Source organism: Hemicordylus capensis, chromosome 6 (assembly GCF_027244095.1).
Source record: "Hemicordylus capensis ecotype Gifberg chromosome 6, rHemCap1.1.pri, whole genome shotgun sequence".
NCBI classification, from domain to species: domain Eukaryota; kingdom Metazoa; phylum Chordata; class Lepidosauria; order Squamata; family Cordylidae; genus Hemicordylus; species Hemicordylus capensis.
This window is the reverse complement of record NC_069662.1, coordinates 143,120,565-143,144,549: the sequence shown is the minus strand read 5'-3', so window position 1 is coordinate 143,144,549 and position 23,985 is coordinate 143,120,565. Positions and strand designations below refer to the sequence as shown.

The window sequence follows — 23,985 nt, the reverse complement described above, 5'->3', positions numbered from 1 at the left end:
GACTACAATTCTCATACTCCCATAAGGTGATGGGAGTTGTAGTCCAGTAACAGTTGGAGAGCCTCAGGTTGGCCACCCCTGGACTGGTCCATAGGGAATGGTCAGTGCGTTGCAATGAAACGGTAGAGCTAGACTGTACCGCTTACAGATTGGGGGGTACAGTGGTACAGTCTAGCTACCACTGTACGTAGACTGTACCATTTTGGGCTGCAGGTGGAGAATCCTGTATTCAAATACTCTCCCTTAGAAGCAAGCAAGCAAACAAACAAACACCTTTCCTACACAAACCAAAATAGCATGCAAGGGGGCGGGGAGAGCCAGGATAAAGCTATCTACTTGATATGTCGGTTTTCTATGGACACAGGTCCCTCCCCGCTTCCTTTTGCATGAGGAGCATCCCAACATTAACACCCTGTCCCCCAGCCTGAAATTGTAGAGTCCGTGAAAAATTTTACTGCTTGATACTGTTTACAAATAAACTGGTCGTTTGGGTGAATCGTGTGTGTGGCAATGAGTGGCAGTAAGAGAAGGAGCATGTCTTCATTTCTTGCTTGTGGGATTCCCAGAAGCATCTGATGGGCTATTGTGGGAAACAGAATGCTGGACTAGATAGATCTTGGGCCTGATCCAGCAAGGCTCTTCTTACGTTCTTATAATAAGCTTGGTGCCCTGTGCCTTCTGCTACCAGGAGCACAACAGCTGTTTGACTTACAGAAATTCAGCTGAAGTTTCACTCATCTTTACAGATTAACAGTGTTAGAGGGTAGGCAGCTCATGAGTTTAATTTATGTCTGTTTCACATTCCTTAATGATAAAGGGAAGGGATAAACAAGTGATGAGGATAATGTGGCAATCTTATGTATTTTTTGGTACCCTAGGAAATTATTTTTCTGGAAAGACAGGAAAATTCAGTCTCAGTCCACACAGAGCCCATGATAGAGGTAGGCAAAAGGTTCGAGTGGAGACTAGAACATGCAGTCTGAACTTTCATTAAAAATTGAAAGTTTCCAGTGGCTATGTTTCTCTATGGGTGCCAGAATGCCGTCGCTCTGGCAATTCGGCATCTATATAGAGAAACTCCTATGTTCTTTGCCAGGGAAGTAGAAACACCATTTGCCGTCAGGAGACCAGAAGTGTGAATAGGGAGTGCAAAGTTGTTTTTCTATCTCTATGAGTTGGCCTGGCGACAGAAACATCACGCGTTGGTTTCGGTTGACGTGCAACGTCAGCCAAACGGAGGGGGCGGGGCTTAGCTTTGAATTGTCGCGGGGCGAATTCGCTGTCGGGCGGACGGAAGGCGTCTGGTGTGTGGTCTCCACGGCGGAGGGCGATGGGGACGGTGGATGTGGGGCCGCAGGGCAGCAGGTGTGGGGAACCGCCGCCGGACGACGAGAGGGACCCCTCGCGAGTGAGGCGCCTCACGGTGCCCCGGCCACCCTCTATCGAGGACTTCACCATCGTCAAGCCCATCAGTCGCGGCGCCTTCGGGAAGGTCTACTTGGGCCGCAAAGCGAGGAAACTCTACGCCGTCAAGGTGAGCGACCCGCGGAGGTTCTGCATTTGTTGCCCATCTGCCTGATATACTGGTAGTAGGCCGCTCTGCTGTTAGTTTAAAATTGCTCAACACAAGCAAAACGTTGTTGTTGTTGGGCAGGGTCCAGACAGACTAAGCACCGTTGGAATAAACGAGACGAGTTGGCTGCTGCTATTAGGCAGGGTCCAGACTTGTCTTGTTTAACTTCGAGTCCCCTTAATTTCAGTACTATAACGAACTTGGTCTGGAGTCTAGCTGTTGTTGTTGTTGCTACTGCTACATAAAAAGCTAGAAAGAAAATCGGAATCGACACACTGTCATAGTCTTTGGCACAGACGATGCTGTTCACCAGCTGTATGTTTATATGTGCGGAATAATTCTATCCAGGGTGCCTTTTAGGGCGTATGGAGGATGTCTGAGCATATGTGATTGATTTATCAAGAGCGCCTCTTGAAGGGCATGTTGATGAGTAATTTTTTTAAATGCACTTAAATGACTAAATAACTTAGTCTGGATGTTGTCCAGTTTGAATATCATTCTAAATTAAATTTAGTGTGGGGTGTTTTGTTTTTGTGGGGAGGACATGTTACCTGCAAAGACAAAGCTAAGTGACTAGAGACTGAATCTTCAGTGAATGTATTTTATTTGAGCTAACATTTGAATTGGCACTGAAAGTCTTGTTAAGTCATTTCTTGGTTAGAAAGTGAAGATTTAGCTTTAGGATGCTAATGAGAATTACACAACGGAATTGTGAAATGGACAGACTACATCTAGCCTGATCTCTTCTTTTCCCAGCCCAAAGAATGAGGAACTGATTGCAGAATGAACTGAAGGCAGCATTGTTAAGCTTAAGAACTGAAGCAAACCCCACCCACCCACCCAATCGCTGGCCTTCTATTCCACAATTATTCCACAGTAATAATTGGTATTTATAGAATGCTTTGGAGTGTTCAAGACACTTCATATTCATTATGTTTTAATCCTTCCAATACCCCTTTAAGGGGGTATCTCTCTTATCTCTCCTCATGTGGTGGGCTGAGGCTAAGATATTGTGGTTTGCCTAAAGCTACCTAGTGAGTTTATCGCAGAGATAAGGTTTGAACCAGGGCTTTCCTGGTTCATAACTTGGTCCTTTAGCCACTGCATTTCATGTTATTAGAAAAGCACTGAGTGCTTTTCGCTGAAAGTCTCTCTGATTACTGTACCCTTCTGCACTAGATAGACATTAATTCAAATTCTGTGAATGTTGACATACATGAAAGATTCAGTTGCACTTGGGCTGTGCTGATGAGCCAGTGTCGTGTAGTGGTTAGAGTGCTGGACTAGAACCCGGGAGTCCCAAGTTCAAATCCCCATTCAGTCGTGATACTTGCTGGGTGACTCTGGGACAATCACTTCTCCCTCAGCCTAACCTACTTCACAGGGTTGTTGTGAAGAGAAACTTAACTATGTACACTGCTCTGGGCTCCTTGGAGGAAGAACGGAAAATGTAAACAAATGAAATGAAACTGCCCCGAGGGTGTTTGGTGAGCACCTCCAGTTTGGGTGAATGTGGGGAATTTAGCTCAAAAGGAGAGACAGTTCCAACCTTTAAAGAAAGATGGTGTGGCAGCAAGCATGAATTATCCCCTTTGCTAAGCAGGGTCGACCCTTGTGTGCATTTGAATGGGAGACTACATGTGAGCACTGTAAGATATTCCCCTTAGGGAATGGAGCCACTCTGGGAAGAGCACCTGCATGCTTGCAAGCAGGAGATTCCAAGTTCCCTCCCGTGCATCTCCAAGGTAGGGCTGAGAGAGACTCCTGCCTGCATACTTAGAGAAGCTGCTGCCAGTCTGTGTAGACAAAACTGAGCTAGTTGGACCAATAGTCTGACTTAGTATGTGGCAGCTGTCGATGAAACTGCCTTGAAGATGTTTGGTTGGCACACCCAGTTTGGGCAAATGTGGGGAATATAGCTCAAAAGAGGAGACAGTTCAAATCAGCCTTAATTTGTGCAAGCGTATGAACTCAAGAAAATCAGCTTGAGAGACAGGTTTAAAGCAGTTTATTAAAAATAAAATCAGAATAAATTACTATGTGACCCTAGTTTAAAGTCACTACAAATATGCTAAGAAACAGGCTATTGTAAGGCACATTTAGCTTAAAGTTTCAAATTATGTGTAAATTCCCAGGCAGGCTAGAGAGGTACTTTACCTTAAAGATAAAGAGGGGCAAGATTTCAGAAATAAGAGAAAGGGATAGATTCAGCCCTGAAGGAGCCGGCAAGAGGCTATATCACCTGTCCTGAAGGGGGGAACACCAAGGTGGAGTTTCTTGTTGCAGTCTGATGGGGTCTAGAGTGAGAGGCACTGAGATGTTTCGCACACTGGGTCATGGAGTTAGGGATACTTATATTCCAAAACGTGCCTTGAGGGCACATTTCTTTTGCCCTGCTCTGCTGAATAGGGGAGCCCATACAGGCTTCTTCAGAATGCATTGTGTCCGATAGTCCTTGCTGAGTAGGAATGTGTGTGAATCACCTGTGGCATTCAAGGCTGATGTGAGGACAATTGGAGTGTGCAGGTGCATCCAGAGCATCCTGTGCTGGGAAGGGCTTCCCAATAGTTCTATCAAGAGTTTTGATGGGTACCTCTTCAAAGTTGCATCACTAACTCATCCCTATTGTAATGGAGGCTCAGATAAGAAACTTGTCTTAGCTGTCTTTTCTCCCTGGCCTGATGGCCATGTATTGTCTCTCTCTGCAAGAGGAAGAGGGGAGTTTAGATTTCATTCCAAGGCTGAAATAATCTTAGATGCCAGACACTTGCAGTAGCTAGTCCTGGAAGTCTGCTAAGCTGGGCACCTTTCATAGAGAGTGTGAAGCTAATCCCCTCTCCAATTTGTGAGCCTTGTAGTCAAATCCAAGGGTGACCAGTCCACTGCCAATTAAGCAACTTGTCCCTGTGTATAACATAGCCTGGGAGCTCACATTGTGGTGCAGCTCCTGAGCATAGCAAAACTGCAATCTCCAAAGCTGGAGATGCAGTTGCAACCAGGCCTTCTGGGAGTGGGCAGAATAAGCTCAGCTGGTAACATAGCTTCCTATGTTCCTATGAATTATAACTGGAATGAAATTCAGGGACTTAAATAAACATTTGAAACTATCATGTCTTAGGTGGATTCTTAACCCAGAAACTGAAATCTGGAGGAATCTTAAAATTTTCTAGCTCATTCAAGAGAAGGAATTATTGAGAGAAGGGTTTTTGATAGGCATATGTCTGACACATGTGTCTTAGTGAGTTGACCCCAAAAAGCAAATCAGGAATTTCCAATTGATTCATCAAGAACCTTATTGGTTGGATTGCCAGACTGGCAGTGGATGTTGATGCATTGTGGCTTTTTTGGTGAAATTAAGTAAAGAAAATATTCTGTGAGAACTCCCCTTTTAAAAACTTATCTGAACCAATGTTACAGAAAAATAAGTTAAATTGTTCCATTTTTTGCTCATTGATGATTTACACATGTACTGTAAACTTACTCAGTAGTAGAAAAAGGAGACCGTTCTTTTCTTCCCATATACCAACCTCTTTGTGCATTGCTTTACAGGTAGTAAAAAAAGCTGATCTGATCAATAAGAATATGGTCCATCAGGTGCAGGCAGAGAGAGATGCCCTGGCTCTGAGCAAAAGTCCTTTCATTGTGCACATATACTACTCACTTCAGTCTGCCAACAATGTCTATTTGGTGAGTAAATTATTTACAGTGCCTTAAGGCAGTTTCCAAAGCGTGTGTCTTGCAAGTTTTAGAACATTCTTTCTTCTTGACACTCTAGCTTAACGCCTTCTTCCTGTTTAATGTGATTTATAAATAAATAAATATATAATTCAGCTTTTTATTTTTCTGCGCTCTTCTTTCTCAAGAGAGCTAGCCCTATGGAGATCTCAAATATACTTCTGCATTTTGATAAGAACCTAATTTTTTAAAGCTTTGTGTTGAGTTTCTACTTGTGCCTGCACTATAACTTCTGGCGTGGCCTCTAAGTAGCCATTGGTCATAGTTGCAGGCAATCCAAGAAAATAGAAGGCTATGGAGACAATTGGGAATTTCCTTACAAATGCAGATGCAAAGCTTTGGTTTCAAATCTCTTAAGCTGAATATTTTGCATTGCATGGAGACAACCATTCCTGCTGATCATCTCCATGTGGTGCTGGGCTCTGTTACCCAGTACTGGTGCTGCCCTTAAAGAGAAACAGAGCCGTGCAGTGCCAAGCCCCAGCGATGTCTGGGAAGTGGAGTCCTTCTCGCACTTACTCTACAGAGTTCTTTTGGTGGGAACAGTTGCTTCAGCATGGTGCCAGGAGGGCAGTGCAGAGTGTTCAGCTTTGGATATTCAGAGCTGAAGCTTTGCATAGCTTCTCAGAGCTTATGAGATTAATGTACTGTAGATAGCCATGACTGAGTGTTAGCTTGGCATTTTTTATTGACAGATAATGGAGTATCTTATTGGCGGTGATGTTAAATCTCTCCTCCATATATACGGTTACTTTGATGAAGAAATGGCAGTGAAATATACTTCTGAAGCTGCACTGGCTCTTGATTACCTTCATAGGCATGGGATAATCCACAGGTAATGTTCAAAATGTTGGTGTTTATCTATCAAACCCTAAGTGGCCTGGGTCTCAGTTAATGGAAAGACCACCTTCCGCCATATGAACTTGCCTAGATGTTTGGTTCATTATTAGACTGGCTCCTTAGATGCCTTCCTCTGTCCCCTTATCAGCTGATATTGGATAAGTGGCACTGGGAAAGGGCCGACTTAGAAATGGTACCTGACTCTGTAATGCCTTCCTTAATGCCTACCCCTGCTAACTGGGCAAAGAGGTACCTTTTACCGTGGTGATTCTCTTTATTTAGCAGGGGGAGAGTAACGGCCCTATCCACCCCCAGCACTGTACTTCCAGTGACTGTTGCTGGTGTCTATCTTATGTTTCTTTTTAGAATGTAAGCCCTTTGGGGACAGAGATCCATCTTATTTGTTTGTTATTTCTCTGTGTAAATCGCCCTGAGCCATTTTTGGATTATTATTATTATGCATGTTCATATGGCATCAACCATTATGTCTTTTTGCTGCTGGGCATAGACATTTCTATTGGCCCAGGGATTTCAAAAGGTAATTTAAGATGGTTTTGTCTTCACTGTTTAATGAATCTCTGATGGACTGTGTTTTCTTACTACTGATATTTGTTTTGTTCTGTAATTAGTGGCCCAGATGCTCCACAGTGTAACGCAAGTGGCTCCCATTTGCCTGTGCTACTGCAAGTCTCTAAGGAACCACTCTTTGTGCTCTTGTACAAGAGCGCAAATACTTGAAGTAGCATGCCCACACTCCAGGAGTGCTATTTAGGAAGCCATCTAAGTAGTGCTCCCACAATGTGGGCACGCCAGTATTTGCATTCGTGCACAAGACTGCCAGCATCTACATTATGCTACAGCACATGTAGCATAATTGGTTTTAACTTTGACAGAACGCAGCCCCTGAAGGGCAGCTTAAACATCTTGTAATTTTTTTTTTTAAAATGCAGTTTTTACTGCTGCAAATTAGATTCATCCTGTTCAGAAGCTGACTCTTCCAGTTTTGTCTAAATAGGCTGTAGGCATCTAGTCAGGATGAAATTGCTGCCCTCCCCATCATGTAACTTTTATCAGCAGTGACTTACAAGTTCCAGGTTGTAATTCCACCTAGCTCCTCTGAGACTCAATCATGCCTCCATTTCAAAGGAAGAAAATAATCAATCTGTTTCTGACACACTATTTTTTATTCTACATTTCTATGCCGCTCCTCCTCCAAGAAACACAGAGCAATGTACATGGTTACTTATGTTTATCTTCACAGCCATCCTGTGAGGTAGGTTAGGCTGACAGATACATGACTGGCCCAAAATCACCCAGTGGGTTTCATGGCTGAATGCGGATTGAACTCTGGTAACCACTACACCACACTGGCTCCTGATCCTATTCCTTCCCTTCCCCCAGCCCTTCTTCAATCTGTCCCAGTTTTGCCACACTCCTGAAAGTTTACTGCAACTTAACAGCACCACCAGCACCTCCTACCTTGCTTCAACCCAAGGTGGTGCAGTATTTTTAACACCTGGGTTCTTGAGGACATAAAGAGCAACTGAACTCACAAGAATGTAATAGTATAAAACACTTATATTTATGAAAATATGCATCAGCAGAAACATTTCAACACCTAACTTAAAAGTGTTTTTTAAAAAAGCAATTGTGGGGGCAGAGACACTGGGATTTTTGTTGCTTTTTAATGCAACTTGGGGGCTAGGTGGGAAAGAGGACCCACCATTCAGAAAAGCAGGCAAGAAGTTGGAGCTGCTTTGCTTTTCTCTTGCTGTGTTGCAATAAGTGTGACTGAACAAAAGATCACTCCCTTGCCTCTCTCTCCTTCCCTTGGCATAGTTGAGTGCTTGAATGAAAGGCATTTCCCCCCCTCTTCCAGCCTTGCTCGTGCTTTTGCTTTGTTGAAGAGTTCAGGAGTTTTGCAACTTGGAGCAGATACTCGCACATACAACAAAACATACACAGACAGTCCTGGTCACCACAAGGGTGCTCCATATTCTCTCTCTCTCTCTCTCTCTCTCTCTCTCTCTCTCTCTCTATATATATATATATATATATATATACACACACACACACACACACACACACACACACACACACACACACACACCCCACCAGGGGCGTAGCTATAATTGAACGAAAGGGTTCAAAGAACACGGGCCCCCAGCTCCTGAGGGCCCTTCCAGCTCCATCCCTCCCTATTTTCTTCATTATCTCCCTCACTCTGGGGGGCCACCAGAGAGAGAGATGAACACGGGCCCCCTCTCCCCTAGCTACGCCCCTGCACACCACCTTGATGAAACTCTTCCCTTTCCCCCTTTGCCTATGGAAAGAGAGACTGCTTGCAAGCAGTATGTCCATTGCCACGCTGTTGTAAGTGACCCCCCAACACCAGATTCCTTAATTCCTCACAGCAGCAACCCAGCAAGCACATCAATGCACTTGCATTGCATTACACCCTTACACACACACACACACATGTACGTGTTCTTGGGGGCACAGACAACAATCGAACTCACAAGATAGCAAGAATTTAACACTTGTTTGCCAGCTTCTGTACTGATGCTTGGCCGTTTCCCCTCCCCTTCTCACTTGTTTTCTCTTAGCTTCACCAGTATGGCTGCCCGCCACGGAGCCTCCAAGGCAGGTAAACTAGCAAGTTGAGGGAGGAAGACAGTCTCGGCCTCGCTTGCTTGCTGGCTGCTGCTGTAGAGCCCCACTGCTGCTAGCTCCCTGGCTTTGCAGCAGCCTCCACTCCCTCTCGCTGCCGCCGCCTGAAGAATCGAGCAAAGCACATGATGTGTGAGCGAGCAGATCACATGCTTGCTAGCTCACTCGCTCACTCCCATTCTACCACGGAGGAGCTGGGAAGCCTCTGTAGAGGGAGACAGGCAGGAGGTCGGCTGCACTCTCCCCTGCCCCGCCGCCACCAGCACCTCAGCACACTCTCCCCCCACCACAGCCCCCACCTGCACCTTGGTGCACTCTCCCCCACCCTGCCACCGCCACCCACACCTCAGCTAGTGTGTGCCCATGGCCTGCCTGCCATGGGGCCCCTCCCACTGCGTGGCCCAGGGCAAGCGCCCTGATCGCCCCACCCTAAGGACGGCCCTGTTAGACAGAGGTGCAAAACCAACCCAGAAGAAAAGGAACCCTTTGGTTCAGTGAAGGCAACCTATTGAACACATTCTCACCTTTCTTTGATTACAATTAGGAGAGCTATAGAGTCCACAGAATGGTTATAATATGCAAGCACCAGGCAGTGGAATAAAATGGTTAACATTAAAGAATTCTTGTTTTATACAGCAAAACTATCCAGCCTGCTTCCCTGTTATCCTGCTTGTTGTGTCTATGTTTCATCCCACAGTTCAATATTGGACCAGGCTGTAACAAAAAGTGGCCCAGATCAGGGGATGGATTTCTTACAAACACAAGCGCCATTTCAGATTTTCAAGCAGGGGGGAATTAAACAAGATCTGAAGGCCTGCTCTTGAAAGCATTCAACATGACATTGCAAAAATCTCTGTCCATTTAAAGAGCATTTATAGTAATTTTCTTTTCTGTGTCACAAGAACTATAGCAATGTTACTGTGCCTACAAACAGGATCCCAAAATAGAGGGATTTGTGCCTTTAGCATACACACAGTTCCTGTGTGTAGAACCACTGAGATGGCAGAGATATACGAGTCGTAAGTGCCCTTCAAGAAGAATCCAATTTTTGATTTATATCCCATTCTATCTCATGGGCTCAGGCCAGCTTACAACACTTTTTCTCAGTGTTAATATTCCTGTCCCCAAGGGGTTTACAATCCAAAATATGGAATAAAAGCTGGCAAATGTTGTGAGGTGGGGAAGCGGCTTCCCTCAATAGTGCCCTATATTTCAACAAGCTACCTATGCAGATAGCTTATTTTCTTTCCTTCCTGTAGGGACCTAAAGCCAGACAACATGTTGATATCTAATGAAGGTCATATTAAGCTGACAGACTTTGGACTATCCAGAGTTACTCTGAATAGAGGTAAGCATGCACTCTCTGGCTTTGATTCTTCACTGGTTTCCAAACATCATGTTAATATTTACTGACAGTGCCCAAGCACCATTCCTCTTGGTTTAGTACAAACTTGCGACATGTCTCTCCCCACCAGCCCGGGAACAAATTTGTTATTTTGAAAACTTGGAAGATTGGTGTCCTTAAATACTTTTGCTTCCTTTTGTTTAAGCTCTTTACACTTCTGGCTTCCTGATTTGTGCTTATAGACCAACATGGTAGTTTGGTACAAATGCATATGAATTATAAAGGTAAAGTGTGCTGTCAAGTCGATTTTGACTCCTGGTGTCCACAGAGCCCTGTGGTTTTCTTTTGGTAGAATACAGGAGGGGTTTACCATTGTCTCCTCCCACGCAGTATGAGATGATGCCTTTCAGCACCTTCCTATATTGCTGCTGCCTGATATAGTACTAGTGGGGATTCGAACCAGCAACCTTCTGCTTGTTAGTCAAGCATTTCCCCACTGCATACTATACACAACTAATAAAAGCCCTTGGGATGCTGTTCCCTGTCCCTGGGATCCAGTGTTAGTTCTTCTACGTACTCAGGGTCTCACAGATGTGCTAGAAGCTGCAAATCTTACAAGCAGCATTACTTCTCCCTGCCCCTGGGATTTCAGAGTCCCTGGTTATTATAGTGCTTGATAATGATGCCTCCTGCCCCTTTAAACTGGAAAAGCTGCTTGTTTGGTGTGTTTTTTTAATCTTTAGACTTGCAACTTTTCTAGATACTCCTGTGCTTTTTCTATATAACTAGAACCAGTTCAGTATGTGTGTAGTGGCTGATTTCTGCACCTGTGATTGTCTGATAGCCAGAATGGGAGAAACTGATGCTTCCTGTATACAAAATAAGATGGCTCACACGTTATATTTCTTTGTATTTGACCATATATTTGGAGAAACTAGAGATTGTCTGTATTGACAAAAAACCTTGTGCGAAGCTGCCCTTGGTTTTAGTGCATTAAATATTATACAGTTTAAGTAAAGAAATATTTTGGCTTATTGTGGTCTGTATGTGTGCTATGTATACACAGCACATAATTAGAACTATGTATTTTCTTTCACTATACTCTCAAAAGTTTTTTGTTCTAACATTCTTACATTCTTCTCAGAGATAAATATGATGGATATCCTCACAACACCATCTATGCTTAAACCTAAGCAAGACTATTCACGCACTCCAGGACAAGTGTTGTCTCTTATCAGCTCCTTGGGCTTTGTAAGTAATCAAAGTACTTCGCCGACTTGAGAATGATTGTACTGAATTCCTAAAGAATTACACTGAATTCCTCATAATATTTTGGGGAATTAAGAAAACTTCAGCTGGCTGTGGTCTGTAATTTGGGATGTGTGTCGCATGGTTTTGGTTTTTAAAAATCTAACATTATATGAAAGGATTCTTTTGCAGTAACCATCTCGCTCATACCTGTAAAATGTATCCTTTTATTGTAAAGATCCAGTTACAGCAAGGGTATATCTGAGTTTTGAAATAGCCTAATTTAATAAATTCCCTCTCATTTACTTGGCATTCCGTATCTGGACTAGCTCGAAACCAATCACAAAATCCTCTTATTAATTCATCGAAACAGCAAATCAACCTTGAAACACTTGAAATGTTTCAAGTGTTTTGTACACCATTTTGAGGCTTATTTTTCTGGGAATAGCTGATCTACCAGTTGGGTCTGGTGGGCAGACCAGCCCTCCACTCCGGACTTAGTGTGTCGGCCCACCTCGGAGGACCAGTCTAGCTGGTAGAGCAGTCCTCTGAGGCAAGCCAATGCACTGAGTCTGGGGCAGGGGGCTGGTCTGCCCACTGCGTGAGGCCTCCATCTGGACTTAGCATGTCAGCCTGCCTCAGAGGGCTGAGCTGATCACTGACCACAATTGGTAGACCAGCTCTCCCTGGAAAAACATTTTAAAATGGCACTTGAAACATTTCATTTCGAGCTCGAAACATGTCCTTTATTTCAAGGGTGTTTTGTTTCCTGAAACAGCCTGTTTTGAGCTTGAATCTATTCAAGCTCAAATTGATTTGAACATCTCTAATCAAGTTTCTTTTATTCTGACAGTACACCCCAGTGGTGGGAAAAGTGCATGCACCTAGTCCAAGCCCTATATGTGCAGATGCACCACAGCTGTCTCAAGGATTTGTTTCACCCGTTTCTGTGAACTACAAAGAATATGCTTCTGCGTCGAATAAGCTACTGAAAGCCTGTAAGTATTAAACCAAGTATACTGAACTGCTACTACTGTTGTTTATATACTGTATTTACCTGAATAGAAGATAACCCTAAATTTAAGATGACCCCCTTAAAAACAGAGGTTAAATATGGTTAGATCTCTGTTTACAGAGGAACAGGAACAAAGGTTTGCAAAGGAAAAGGACTCTGAATTTAAGACAAACCCCCCACCATCCCTCAACTTCTAAAACCAAAGAACTCAGAAGAAACCAATCTTGGATTCAGATAAATACAGTACTGCTTTTCAGTGAAAATTTTCAAAGCAATTTGAATAGAAGAATAATAATAATATGGTTCACTGTCCTTCAAAGGGCTTACAGTCTCAAAAGAAACCCAAGGTAGGCACTAGCAACAGCCACTGGTGGGATGTAAAGATGTGCACGGAACTGGCAGAGACTGGTTCGAACACTGGGGGGAACACCTTTAAGGGTGGGGGAGGGTGTACTCCCCCGCCCCGCATTTTCCCCACCAGCGCTCTCTTAAAAACTGGTCTGGTGGGGCAGCAGCTTACCTCCTTGCCACTCCATTCCCTCCTCATTCTGGAAGTCCCCCGTGTGCAAGACCAACATGCTCACGAATGTGACATGCACACACGTGCCCAATGTGCGTAAATGCGCGGGGTACTTCTGGTCACTTCCGGAACGAGGAAGGAATGGGGCAGCAGGGAGGTACACTGCTGCCCCGCCAGACCGGTTGTTAAGAGAGCACTGGGAGGGAGAACGTCCCTTGAATCTCCCGGGAAAGGATCACTGATATAAAGGCTAGAAAAAACTTCTTCCTAAGACTTTGGAGAGCCACTGTCAGTCAAAGATGGCTTTGTGTGGCGAAGGAAAGCCAGACTTCTCTCACCACCCTCATCAAAAGGCAATGGAACACTTGTCATGGCAGGAGTGGTGAGTGGAATTGGGATAGTGAATAGTACACTTATGGTACTATGCATGTAGTATGCGGAGGTTAAAACAAAAACTAAAGCCTCTATGAAATAACCGAGAACTCTGTAGCAAGAGAGATTCATTCAATGGATTTGCACTAAAACTGGCGACGGTGTTTTTATGTAGCTTGATTTTTCTTCTTCTTCCTGAAGGCCTTGATTCTTCAGCTGTCATTCCCGGAATGCCTGTGAGGAGTCTGACCCCGACTCTGCTGCAGTCCAGGAAACGGTGTGGCACCTCCAGTGCCAGTAGCCATTCCCGCACCCAGTTGTCCAGCATGGAGTCAGAGTGCTGCAGCAGCCCCAGGTGGGAGGACATACAGGTCAGTTTCTGACATTTGCATAGATGTTTGTGTGAAATATGAGTGGTTGGACTGTACAGCAAGTCAGAGGTTTTTCTCATTTGCCCCCAAGGAAGGGCAGTCCTGGGTGATACAACTTATCCTGTTTTTCTTCCACTGTATTCTTGGTTCTCACACTGTAAAGGGAGTCTCTTCGTGGAGGCATAGGCAGTTTACACATTGGGCACAAAGCAATCCTGGGGGTGGTTCAGATCAGGGGTTCCCAACCAGTGTTCGCTCTAACAGGGATTCCCAGATGTTGTTGACTCCCATAATCCCCAAGAAAAAGCCATTGCAGCTGGGGATTCTAGGAGTTCCCACCCTTGGGTCTCCAGTTGTTATTGGACTACAATTCTCACCATCCCCAGCCACAATGGCTGGATGATGGGAGTTATAGTCCAACAGCACCTGAAGATCTAGACTGAAAACCCCTTGTTCAGATGGGGAGCATGTCTCAGGCTCACACACCTTCCTCCTGATCCCCCTCTCCTGAATTGCGCATATAACGTAACACCTGAACCCAGGAGATACTGTGTGTTTTTGAACACAAGACTTTCCTGACACTGTGAATCAAGCTAGACACACTTTCAAGCCAGGGTGGTGTAGTGGTTAGAGTGCTGGACTAAGACTGTGGAGACCTGAGTTCAAATCCCCACTCAGCCTTGAAGCCCACTGGGTGGCTCTAGGCTAGTAACTTCTCTCTCAGCCTAACCTACCTCACGGGGTTGCTGTGAGGATAAAAGTAACAATGTATGTGCACTGCTCTGGTCTCCTTGGAGGAAGAGCGGATATAAATCTTTTTTTTTTTTTTTTTTTAGATTGCAGGATGATGGAGATCCTGCGTCCAGATAAATACAGTATATCCTTATGTGCTTGTATGCACACAGAAGCTTGTATATGTACATATGTTAACCTGACACCCACTACTGATCTAAATTTATCTAAAGTTCTGGGCTGGGGGGAAAGTATCATTAGAACAGGCACCTAGACTTAGTCACACTGGTTCTATATCACTTTCTCTCTAATGCAACTTTGTGCATGTAAATATAACACAGTGCATTTATTGCATTAGGTTTTGTTTCAGCTGTTATGTTTTTGTACAGTGGACATGATTTTATGCTGGTCTGTCAACATTCACACTGGAAACTGGCATCATTGTATCTAGCATTTTCATAAATATTTAAATGTACTTGTTCTCAGGAAGCAGAAGACATACTCTGCTGTGCCACAGGCAAAGTGAATGCATCAGAGAAACCCGATAACACAAGCTTACTGCTTGCTAATAGCACTAAAGGCTTAAAGCAAAAGGCACTTGAGTCTGCCATCTCTCCGATCAGCAGCAATGACTCGGAGAGCAGGCATGAAGGGAGGATGGAGCGTGTTGACCTTTCTGACACGTCTTTGAGGACTTGCGACTTGAAAGACCTGGTTCGAAAATGTCTTTCAGAATATAAAGAATGGGAAGGAAAGCTTGGTACAGAAAAACCTACTCTGACTATGGAGACAGGCTCATTTTCAAATTGCCACCTGTCCCCTTCAGGCTTGACTGCTCTCATCAAAGAAAGGAGAGAGGAGGCAGTGTTGGAGAAGCCAGGTGTCAAAAGAGGCTTTGAATTGGTTGACACAAGCCCTTCTCAAGAACATAGCCTTGTCAAAAAAAACAATGCAGAGTACACACGTGGCTGTAAGATCACAAAGATTACCCCACAAAAAGGCACGGGCTTAACAACTGAAATCTGTTGCTTAAAACTTGCTGGTGATGGAGGCCTGCAAGAGACCTATACAAATGGAGGCCAAGCAAAAGACAACATTTGCACTGAACAAAACAGGGACAGAGGATCAGCTGCCCCTTTAATAGCTAAGAATCTTATGCACGATCTAAATGCAGATGGTGAAAAGTATGAGAAAAAGGAACACATGAACTCCAGTTTTTTATGCATTGATGATGAAAAGCCTTTAGCAAGCATGGATTCCGATCTCTCTCTTCCTGAAGTGTCTGCTGCAGGGAGTCACTTAGAAAAACACCTTTCTGATCTAGATGGGAGCGTTAAAGATTTCACCTTTGAGGAACTAAAAACAGAGGATATGTTGTCAACGTCACCTTGTTGCCCAGATACCTCCTTACCAAAAGGTGAGGGGAGCAAACAACCATATCACAAACAGGACAAGAGTTTGAGTGGTACAACTGAAGCGCATGCTGATGTTCATCCTTCTCCATCAGTGGAGATGCAGAGAACACTGAACCTCTTCAAGAAAAATGTGGTTGCCTTTTGTAGTTACTACAGTCCAATCAATATGTCTAATATTTCTGAGCCATCAAGAATTAGCACAATTTCGATGGAAGGAATGGACATCAGTGCTTGTAGTGGCTCCTATCCTATGGCTATTACACCTGCACAAAAGGGGAGATCCTATCGAGTATATCAGGTAGGTACTAACACAGGCACACTGAATGCTGCAGTGTAGCTAGTATCTAAGGGCCACTTTGCACACAAGGAATTACATAGCTGGATATGCTTACAATTCTTATACATAATTGTATACTCCTATTTTGGTGCGCAAAAGCAATAATCATGTTGGACATTTGTCCTATTTGAAGTGGCCCTGAGACATAAGAATAATCATAAGATGGTTGTAGCTGGGGAACAATCAACCTCCAGTCCACATGCATGAATAAAACTGTCTTAGCCTTCCTTCTATTTCCCTGAAGTAAGAACGTGCGAATGTATTCAAATTCGAATCAATTTGACCTGTTTTTTAAATTAAAGTCTGGGAGGAGGAGGAAAGTCTCCTTCTTAAAATGACAGAAAGAGGTGCAGAGCGCGCAGTGGGGGAAGGCAGCGACCTGAGCCGCCATCCCCTGGTGGCCCACTGGTTGCTCACTGCAAAAAGGAGGTTCCTTTGAACCGCTCCTTGGTGGTGCCGTTGGTGCCTAGGAGCAGTACCGACGCTCCTAGGGGGAGTTAATATGATGCTCTTCCACAAGAGCACTGTGCTATCCATTCTAATCGCCTCCGTGTCTGCACGGAGGCCAGGTGAGTGACTAGTGGACCACAGAGGGATGGTGGGGCGGGTTGTCACCTCCCCTTCCCCTGCCCATCTGCTCTACCACTCCTCAGCACCAGCAGCACCACCAAGGAGCAGTTCAAAGGTGCCTCTGCAACTCTTTATTTTTTAAATGAGTGGCCAGTAGACCACCAGAGGATGGTGGGTCGTGTTGTGTTGCTGCCTCCTCCCCACCGCACTCCGCACTGTGCTCTCTGCACTTGAAAGGTGAGGCCCTGGCACCTCTTTCTGTCATTTTAAAAGGAGACTCCCCTCCCTCCCTCCTGGCTTTAATTTTAAAAACAGGTCGAATCGATTAGATTGTGAATCGACCTGTTTCGGGGTGACTCGATTTGAATTGAAACACATTTCGATTCAGATCCGAAACTAATATTTTTTGTTTCGTGCACATCCCTACCCTGAAGTACCACTGATCCATCTGTGTGTTACACAAAGGCAATTAGAAGGGTTTACAATGATAAAAACTCCCCTTAAAAAACTTGCTGAAGTCTGAACCTAAACAACTTCTGGGTTGCTACAAGACTCTTGTTCAGGCTGGCTTTATGCTAGTAACTTCAGCCTATTCTTTATATTTGATTTTTTTTTTTTTTTGGTAGACACAATAGCTTTAGTCTATGTTGTAATAGAACTGAGAAAATACACGTTCTGTTACAGCACATAGCAGGGGTTCCAAACCCTGGGTCCCCAGATGTTGTTGGATGACAGCTCCCATCATTTGGCTGGGGATGATGGGAGTAGGGAGTCCAACATCTGGAGATGTTAATTAAAATAGCAATATTCAAGAAAGGTGTTTATTAATGGGATATGTGGCAGACTTGGAGTATGGAGAGGGGGCAAGCAGGAAAAACCTTTTGCTTGAGAAGACCTTGTCAGACGGAGTGATAATGACATTCTGGGCCAATGTGAGGACTGAGGGTGCTAGACATGCAGGATCTTCCTTTGTTACTGGGGCCGGTTAACTAGATCAGTTTCTAGCCCACAGTTCAATATCTGAAACAACCAGTTTGTTTGATACCTGTGCTTGATGTAAACTCTACTCTTTGACATCAGACCCCTCAGGGAAATGCTGATACACCCTATAGGACCCCAAAAAGTGTCCGGAGAGGAGCTGCCCCAGTAGAGGGAGAACGTATACTGGGAACCCCGGACTACTTGGCTCCTGAGCTGCTCTTAGCAAAGTCTCATGGTAAGCAGTAAAATTAAAGTTGTGCCCTCGAGTCAGTGTCAACTCCTGGTGACCACAGAGCCATTTGGTAGAATACAGGAGGGATTTACTATCGCCTCCTCCAGCACAGTGTGAGATGATGCCTTTCAGCACCTTCCTATATCGCTGCTGCTCCATATAGGTGTTCCCATAGTCTGGGAAACATACCAGCGGGGATTTGAACCAGCAACCTCTTGCTCACTAGGCAAGTGATTTCCCTGTTGCACCATTAGGTGGCTTAAGGAGTAAGATTAACTGCATATATTTGTTATACACATTTTCTTAGCCTTGCAATGCAATCTTGGCTCTGTTGAAACGGGGCAGAGCTATGGCTATGACTGCCACTGGGGTGGCCTCCAGTTCTTTCTGTGGCTGCCTTTTCTCTCCCCTCCATCATGGCAGGCAACTGGTGCCGCCCCCCCCCCCCCGTGTGGCGGTGGTCTCCCTGACCTAGTAGCCCCTAGCAGCTTGGCATGTGCGGCAGCCATTTGAGTGGTCGTTAGGGCTGCCAAGTGCTGTGCTAACCACTTACGGGACGTCACGCATGTGTGGCAGCCAGCTGAGCAGCAGGGGCAGGGCAACCTACCCTGGGCTGCTTGGTCAGGGAGGCCGCTGCCATGTGCAGGGGGGGGGAAGGGTGCTGTCAGTGGGGGCACTGTCAGCCACCCATGTCCTCCCTTCCATTGCACATATGCAAGGTGCCTACATAATGACAAAATCGCATAGGATGGCAAACAGATGTAGTGAGATCGGGTAGAAAATCTTAAAAAAAAAATAAAATTCTGCTGCTATATTCTTACACACACGCACATACACATTCCTTTTCTAAAAATATTCTCTTCTATAAAACCAGTAAGTGACATGATAAATGAGTTCAGTACCAGTCAAATGGGACAGCTGCAAAGTTCTAACTAACTTTTTGGATGAGCCTTCACACCTTTCATCCACATGTTTGATCAATGTGTGCAAAAGGAGTGGAATTGCCACTGTTAGCCTCGCCCTACCTCCCCTAGCTTTGTATTCAAGAGAATGTGAGAATGGGCTCTACACAATGGTATGCATGCACGGTTTGTAGGCGTGATCAAGAACTCTCAGACAACCAGGGATCCCACCCATTTGCACAGCAGTGTAATGCACACTTCTGTGAGTTCTTAAGAATCCCTTCTTACTTCCTGCTGAACTGAGAGACTGGAGGGCAGGGCCGGTCGGCACAATCTTGCTCCCTTTCCATGCAGAGACTGGATTCATTTTTTTTATTGTTAGATTTGGATTGAAGATGAGGATTTATACTTTTTTCTTAATTTAAACTTAAATTTTTCTTAATTTCTTAAAATGTTCTGAACTTAACATTTCTTAAAATTAGAATTAGGAGGAGAATTTGTAGTAGCAAGCATTAATTGTCCCCTTGGTTGGTTAAGCAGGGTCTGCCCTGGTTGGCATTTATATGGAGTTTTATTGTATTCTGACTTTTGTAAATTGCCTTGGGATGCCTTATGAAGGGTGGTATAAAAATTGAACAATCAATAATGGGAGACTACATGTATGATCACTGCAAGATATTCCCCCTAAGGGATGGGGCCACTCCGGGAATAGCATCTGCATGGTTGCATTCAGAAGGTTCTAGGTTCCCTCCCTGGCATCTCCAGATAGGGTTGAGAGAGACTCCTGCCTGCAGCCTTGAAGAAGCTATTGCCAGTCATAAACAACTAAACAGTGTAAGGGAAGTGCATGCTGGTAAATTTGTGAAAATGTTATGTTAATTGTTGGCAGCATTTAATAATATATGCAATGTGACAGTTCTATGAGGGCATATCAAAATGTTTACCTTTTTTTTGCACACAGGAGTTCAGACCTCTGGTAAGTCTGCTTTAGCACTTTATAGAGCTGTCAAAGTATACTTAGATCACACTGCTCAGGACAAAGATGAGGGTTAAAGTGTAGGGCAAAAGAACCACCTGACTTGGTATAAGTTGTGGCTGTGCAAAAGACTTGACTTATGGTGGAACTAGGATTGCACTGTTGCCTTTTTCAGAGTGTTTTTTGCAGCAAATGCCAAGTTGCTTCTTCCTTCCCTTCCCTCTTACACATCCCATGCCGTTCTCTAATAGTGCTCCCTTTTCTGTACCAAAACTCACATCAACCAGCCTTTCATAAAGGAAAGGGAGGAATACAAACCTGCCAATTCCTTCTCTCACCTTTGGACTGAAATTTGCAGGGTGCAGTAGCAGTACACTGTTGCCTCCTGCCAGGATAAAACCAACACAAGCAACATCATGAGATCCTGCTTCTGATCTTCACTTCTATAAAATAAGATAGAAGAAATCTTAAACACTAGAACAGAGGTAGCCAAAATGTGGCTCATATGCTGTATGTGGTTCTTGCCCTGTGCTGGGAAGTCCGCAGAGACCAGACTACCAACCTGGCAGTAAAGGCCTGGGTGAAGAAGTTGTTGCACTCTGTGTGGATCCATCTTGAGAGGCAGGGGAGGGCAGATTGAGAGGGTGGGTAGAAGAACTTTGGATGGAGGCTGTAAATATAAGTGGTAATACTGGTCATTATACCATTAAGGTAGGAGCAGGACATTTGTATGCCATGGGGATTTTTGACTTTTTCTTGCAGTGAAATTCTGCATATATGGCTTAGAAATTTTGGCCACCCCTGCTCTAGGACATTCTTCTATCAAAAAATATAGTGAGGTGGAGAAACAAAACCCAGTTCTGGTCTACTGACAGCAAGAAAAACATAAGATAATACAGCTTTTCACATCACTTTGTATAGGATTTGTGATCTTACTAGACTTTGACATGTTTATGCTTTTTTCAAACGTTCAAGTTCTTCTGAGTTTATGAAATGCACTTTGCTTCACTGACTACTCCCAGCAATTTTATTAGAAATCAGAATGTAAATTGAGTGCTAGGCATATGCTTTCAAGGTAACTTGAAACTCTGTTTAGGTTGGGGTGGGGGGACAAAATCATCCTAACGAAATAGATGGTTCAGACAAACATGTCTTGCTCATGTGAGTGACACTGACTGTTTACCATCCAAGTACAAATGTAATGTGTGAATCCAGTGATCTGTATCAGCTGGCAGCAGCGTTTGCGACTACAAGAGATTTTGCAGGCCAGTAGCTGTGATTGCCCAATTCCTTCATTATATTTATACACAGATGCCAAATACCTTGAAATGGTTGGCACCGCTTGCATGAGCACATTGCATTGTTAGAACTGGTCTTGAAAATCCAGGCATATGTCTCCATCTTTGGTGCAAGCGCTTCCTCTGTTCCTAACATGGTGGGGCTGGCTGGAGCTCTAGCAGTTCAGCAGCTGTAGGATGCATGGTGCTGCTTGTTGGGTTGTGGCGCCTGGGCAGCTTTGCCTGCTTGTGATTTGACTGCACTTGTTTGACCAACACTGAATTTCCTGACCTGAAAGCTGCCAAACAGCAAGTATGTGGCAGCTACCTATGCCTTGTTCTAATTAATATTAGTACAGCAAAGAGTTCAAAGAAGTGTTTAGGGTACTATCTTTCTAGACGGGTGTGTGTAACACAACTTTTCCTAATGGAACTGGTGCTTATTATGTGAACTGTCTTCACTTTAGGTCCTGCAGTTGACTGGTGGGCACTCGGAGTCTGCTTGTTTGAATTCTTAACCGGAATTCCTCCGTTCAATGACGAAACACCACAACAAGTATTCCAAAACATTCTGAAAAGGGGTAAAAAATTTTTGTCAAAACCAAATTCAAAATTAGCTTGTTGAACATAAGCAACAAAGTATTTATCTTATGTATTTCCAGATATTCCATGGCCTGAAGGTGAAGAAAAGTTGTCTGCTAATGCTCAGAATTCAATTGATACTTTATTAACCATTGAGAGTACCAAGCGAGCTGGACTCAAGGGTTAGTTTATATTGTACTCATTCCTTTCTGATTTGTTACATGTTTCACTTCACAATTCAAAAACACACTTCAGCTGAGTTCTTTAGCAGGGAGAATAACTCATACATCTCAGATCATTATGGTTTAGGCATGAAGATGGCCACAGATTAACAAAACACAGCAAGACTGACACAATTTCAAAGCAAGATGAAAACCTTACGGAAGGGCAGGGGGCTTTTTCAATATTTTTAAGGAAATGACATAAGTGTATGTAGCTCATCCTCACACAATCCTAAGTGATGGTAAATTAGCCGGAAAAAGAATAACTTGCCCAAAGCTATCTAAGTGAGCTTCATGGTTGGACCAGTTTCCTTGGTCCAAAGTCTGATGCGCTTCCCACTACATCACACTGACTTATTGTTTCTGGGTTTTGTTTTGTTTTTTAATTGTGAACTTTGTCATTCTTCCATTACTGGACTGCTCTCTTGCTCCTTGTTTACTGAATTCACATATAAATTGCTCCCTTGGGCAGTGTTCCTTATATGTGAGAGTTGAGAACTGACATGCATGTTCTGAGAGCAAAGATGTAAACATCGACTCTAGAATAGAACTCTTAACAAAACATTATTTCCTGTCTGTAAACTAGCCTTGATCAAGATGATTTATTTAACGTACTTCTATACTGCTCAAAACTTTGAACTCTGATCTGGAAGGAGATCCAGCCTATCCCTGTGCCAACATGTCAGGGTTTTCTGCCACATGGAGTGTGTGAGTTTTTGCCATCCCCTCCCTTCCCTCTGAAGCTGTCTATGACTCCCAAAATTATGTCCCTGAAGGTCCCAGGAACATAGTTTTGGGAGGCAGAGAGCTGCAGAGGGAAGTGGGGGAACTGCCAAAATGTCCTCCCATGCAAAGGAAAACCTTTGTGTCAGACCAGGGGTTAGTCTGGATGCCAGCCTCTGCCTCTGAACAAGTTGCATTTCACAAGAGAGTGGAAACAACTGACACTCACAATCAGGCGAGGAAGCAGGAATGTGTGAGGGATTCATAGGAAGAAACCTAATGTGTGTGTTTACATTTTTATTCCAGAGCTGAAACGTCACCCCCTCTTTCATGGTGTCGACTGGGATAATCTGCAGAATCAGACAATGCCCTTCATACCTCAGCCAAATGATGAAACAGACACTTCTTATTTTGAAGCTAGGAATAATGCTCAGCATCTAACAGTGTCCGGATTCAGCTTGTAGGATTGGATGCGTATTTGTAAAGCTTCCTGACACTAGTTTACTTGGCTTTCTAACCATTTTGTTTTTTAATCTGATTGACAGTACTTTTAACTTGGTGTATTTTTTTGTTAAAAGCTGTATTGAAACCCTTGATGCCAAACAGCTACTGATCCACATTTTATTATAGCTTTTGCACTTTATGTAAATCTTTACATACTACATATAATGTTGTGGTATGATACTTTTACTCAACAAAATGTGGTTACTGCTGCTATCAAGTACTTCTATAGGGAGTAGGGGGCTTTCTTTGTAGTCAAGCTAGGGTATTAAATGCATAGTATTTATCTGATGCATTTATAATTCAAAAGCGTTTCAGGTTACAGATTGAATTTTCAATATTACATTTGCTTGAAACTTACTTAGATCCCTCTGAAGCTGCACCTATAAGTGTATTTTCAGTGCAGCTCAAAGATTCTCCTATCTCTTTATATGCCAGTCCTTCTACAGGGCTAAAGGGTTTAGACATTTGTCTGTTCTGCTGCTAAACTATCGGTGTTCTAAATTGTCTTTAATCTTACTGCTAATGTCTCTTTTCCCAGCCCTGCTTAGCTATGATAATGGTGGTCAAAAAACCCTAAGAAAGCTTTTGCTGACCTATTGAAGAAAACAAGACTAGGTGTGCTACCTTTTTATAATTTTAAGTACTGCAAACTAGAGGCTCCATTTGGTCATTTTTATAAGCCAGATGTTTAAACCAGCTTAATCAAAATAAGAAAAAGTATACAAAATCAGTGTATCTAAAATTTAGTGAAACTGAGAAATCCTTTTAGGTTTCATTAAACATTGAATTCAGTCTGTATTGTGTGTATTAAACATTTCAAATAAAAGTGTAGATACTGGTGATA

The 23,985-nt window shown here is 43.8% G+C and overlaps 1 protein-coding gene across 2 annotated transcripts; it reads left to right on the top strand.

Annotated features, from left to right (window-relative positions):
• The first annotated feature begins 1,204 nt into the window (after positions 1–1,204).
• Positions 1,205–23,985, top strand: MASTL (microtubule associated serine/threonine kinase like). 2 transcript variants are annotated; one of them, XM_053262467.1, is made up of 12 exons: positions 1,205–1,534; positions 5,123–5,260; positions 6,004–6,143; positions 10,078–10,166; positions 11,308–11,414; positions 12,265–12,409; positions 13,520–13,689; positions 14,908–16,134; positions 17,824–17,959; positions 21,579–21,667; positions 21,774–21,875; positions 22,944–23,082. In XM_053262467.1, the coding sequence occupies exons 1-11, from the start codon at positions 1,331–1,333 to the stop codon at positions 21,840–21,842; spliced, it is 2,514 nt and encodes an 837-aa protein (XP_053118442.1). In that variant the 5' UTR covers positions 1,205–1,330; the 3' UTR covers positions 21,843–21,875; positions 22,944–23,082. The 2 variants fall into 2 exon arrangements, with proteins under 2 accessions (XP_053118442.1, XP_053118441.1); XM_053262466.1 differs by having other exon boundaries at positions 1,211–1,534; positions 21,579–21,692; positions 22,944–23,985.

Excerpts from the sequence above, each read along its gene's own strand:
- MASTL (XM_053262466.1), top strand. The coding sequence starts at position 1,331 with ATGGGGACGGTGGATGTGGGGCCGCAGGGCAGCAGGTGTGGGGAACCG. Across the intron at positions 10,167-11,307 it reads CAGAGTTACTCTGAATAGAG|AGATAAATATGATGGATATC; the intron begins GTAAGCATGCAC and ends CATTCTTCTCAG. Across the intron at positions 21,693-21,773 it reads CCAAAACATTCTGAAAAGGG|ATATTCCATGGCCTGAAGGT; the intron begins GTAAAAAATTTT and ends ATGTATTTCCAG.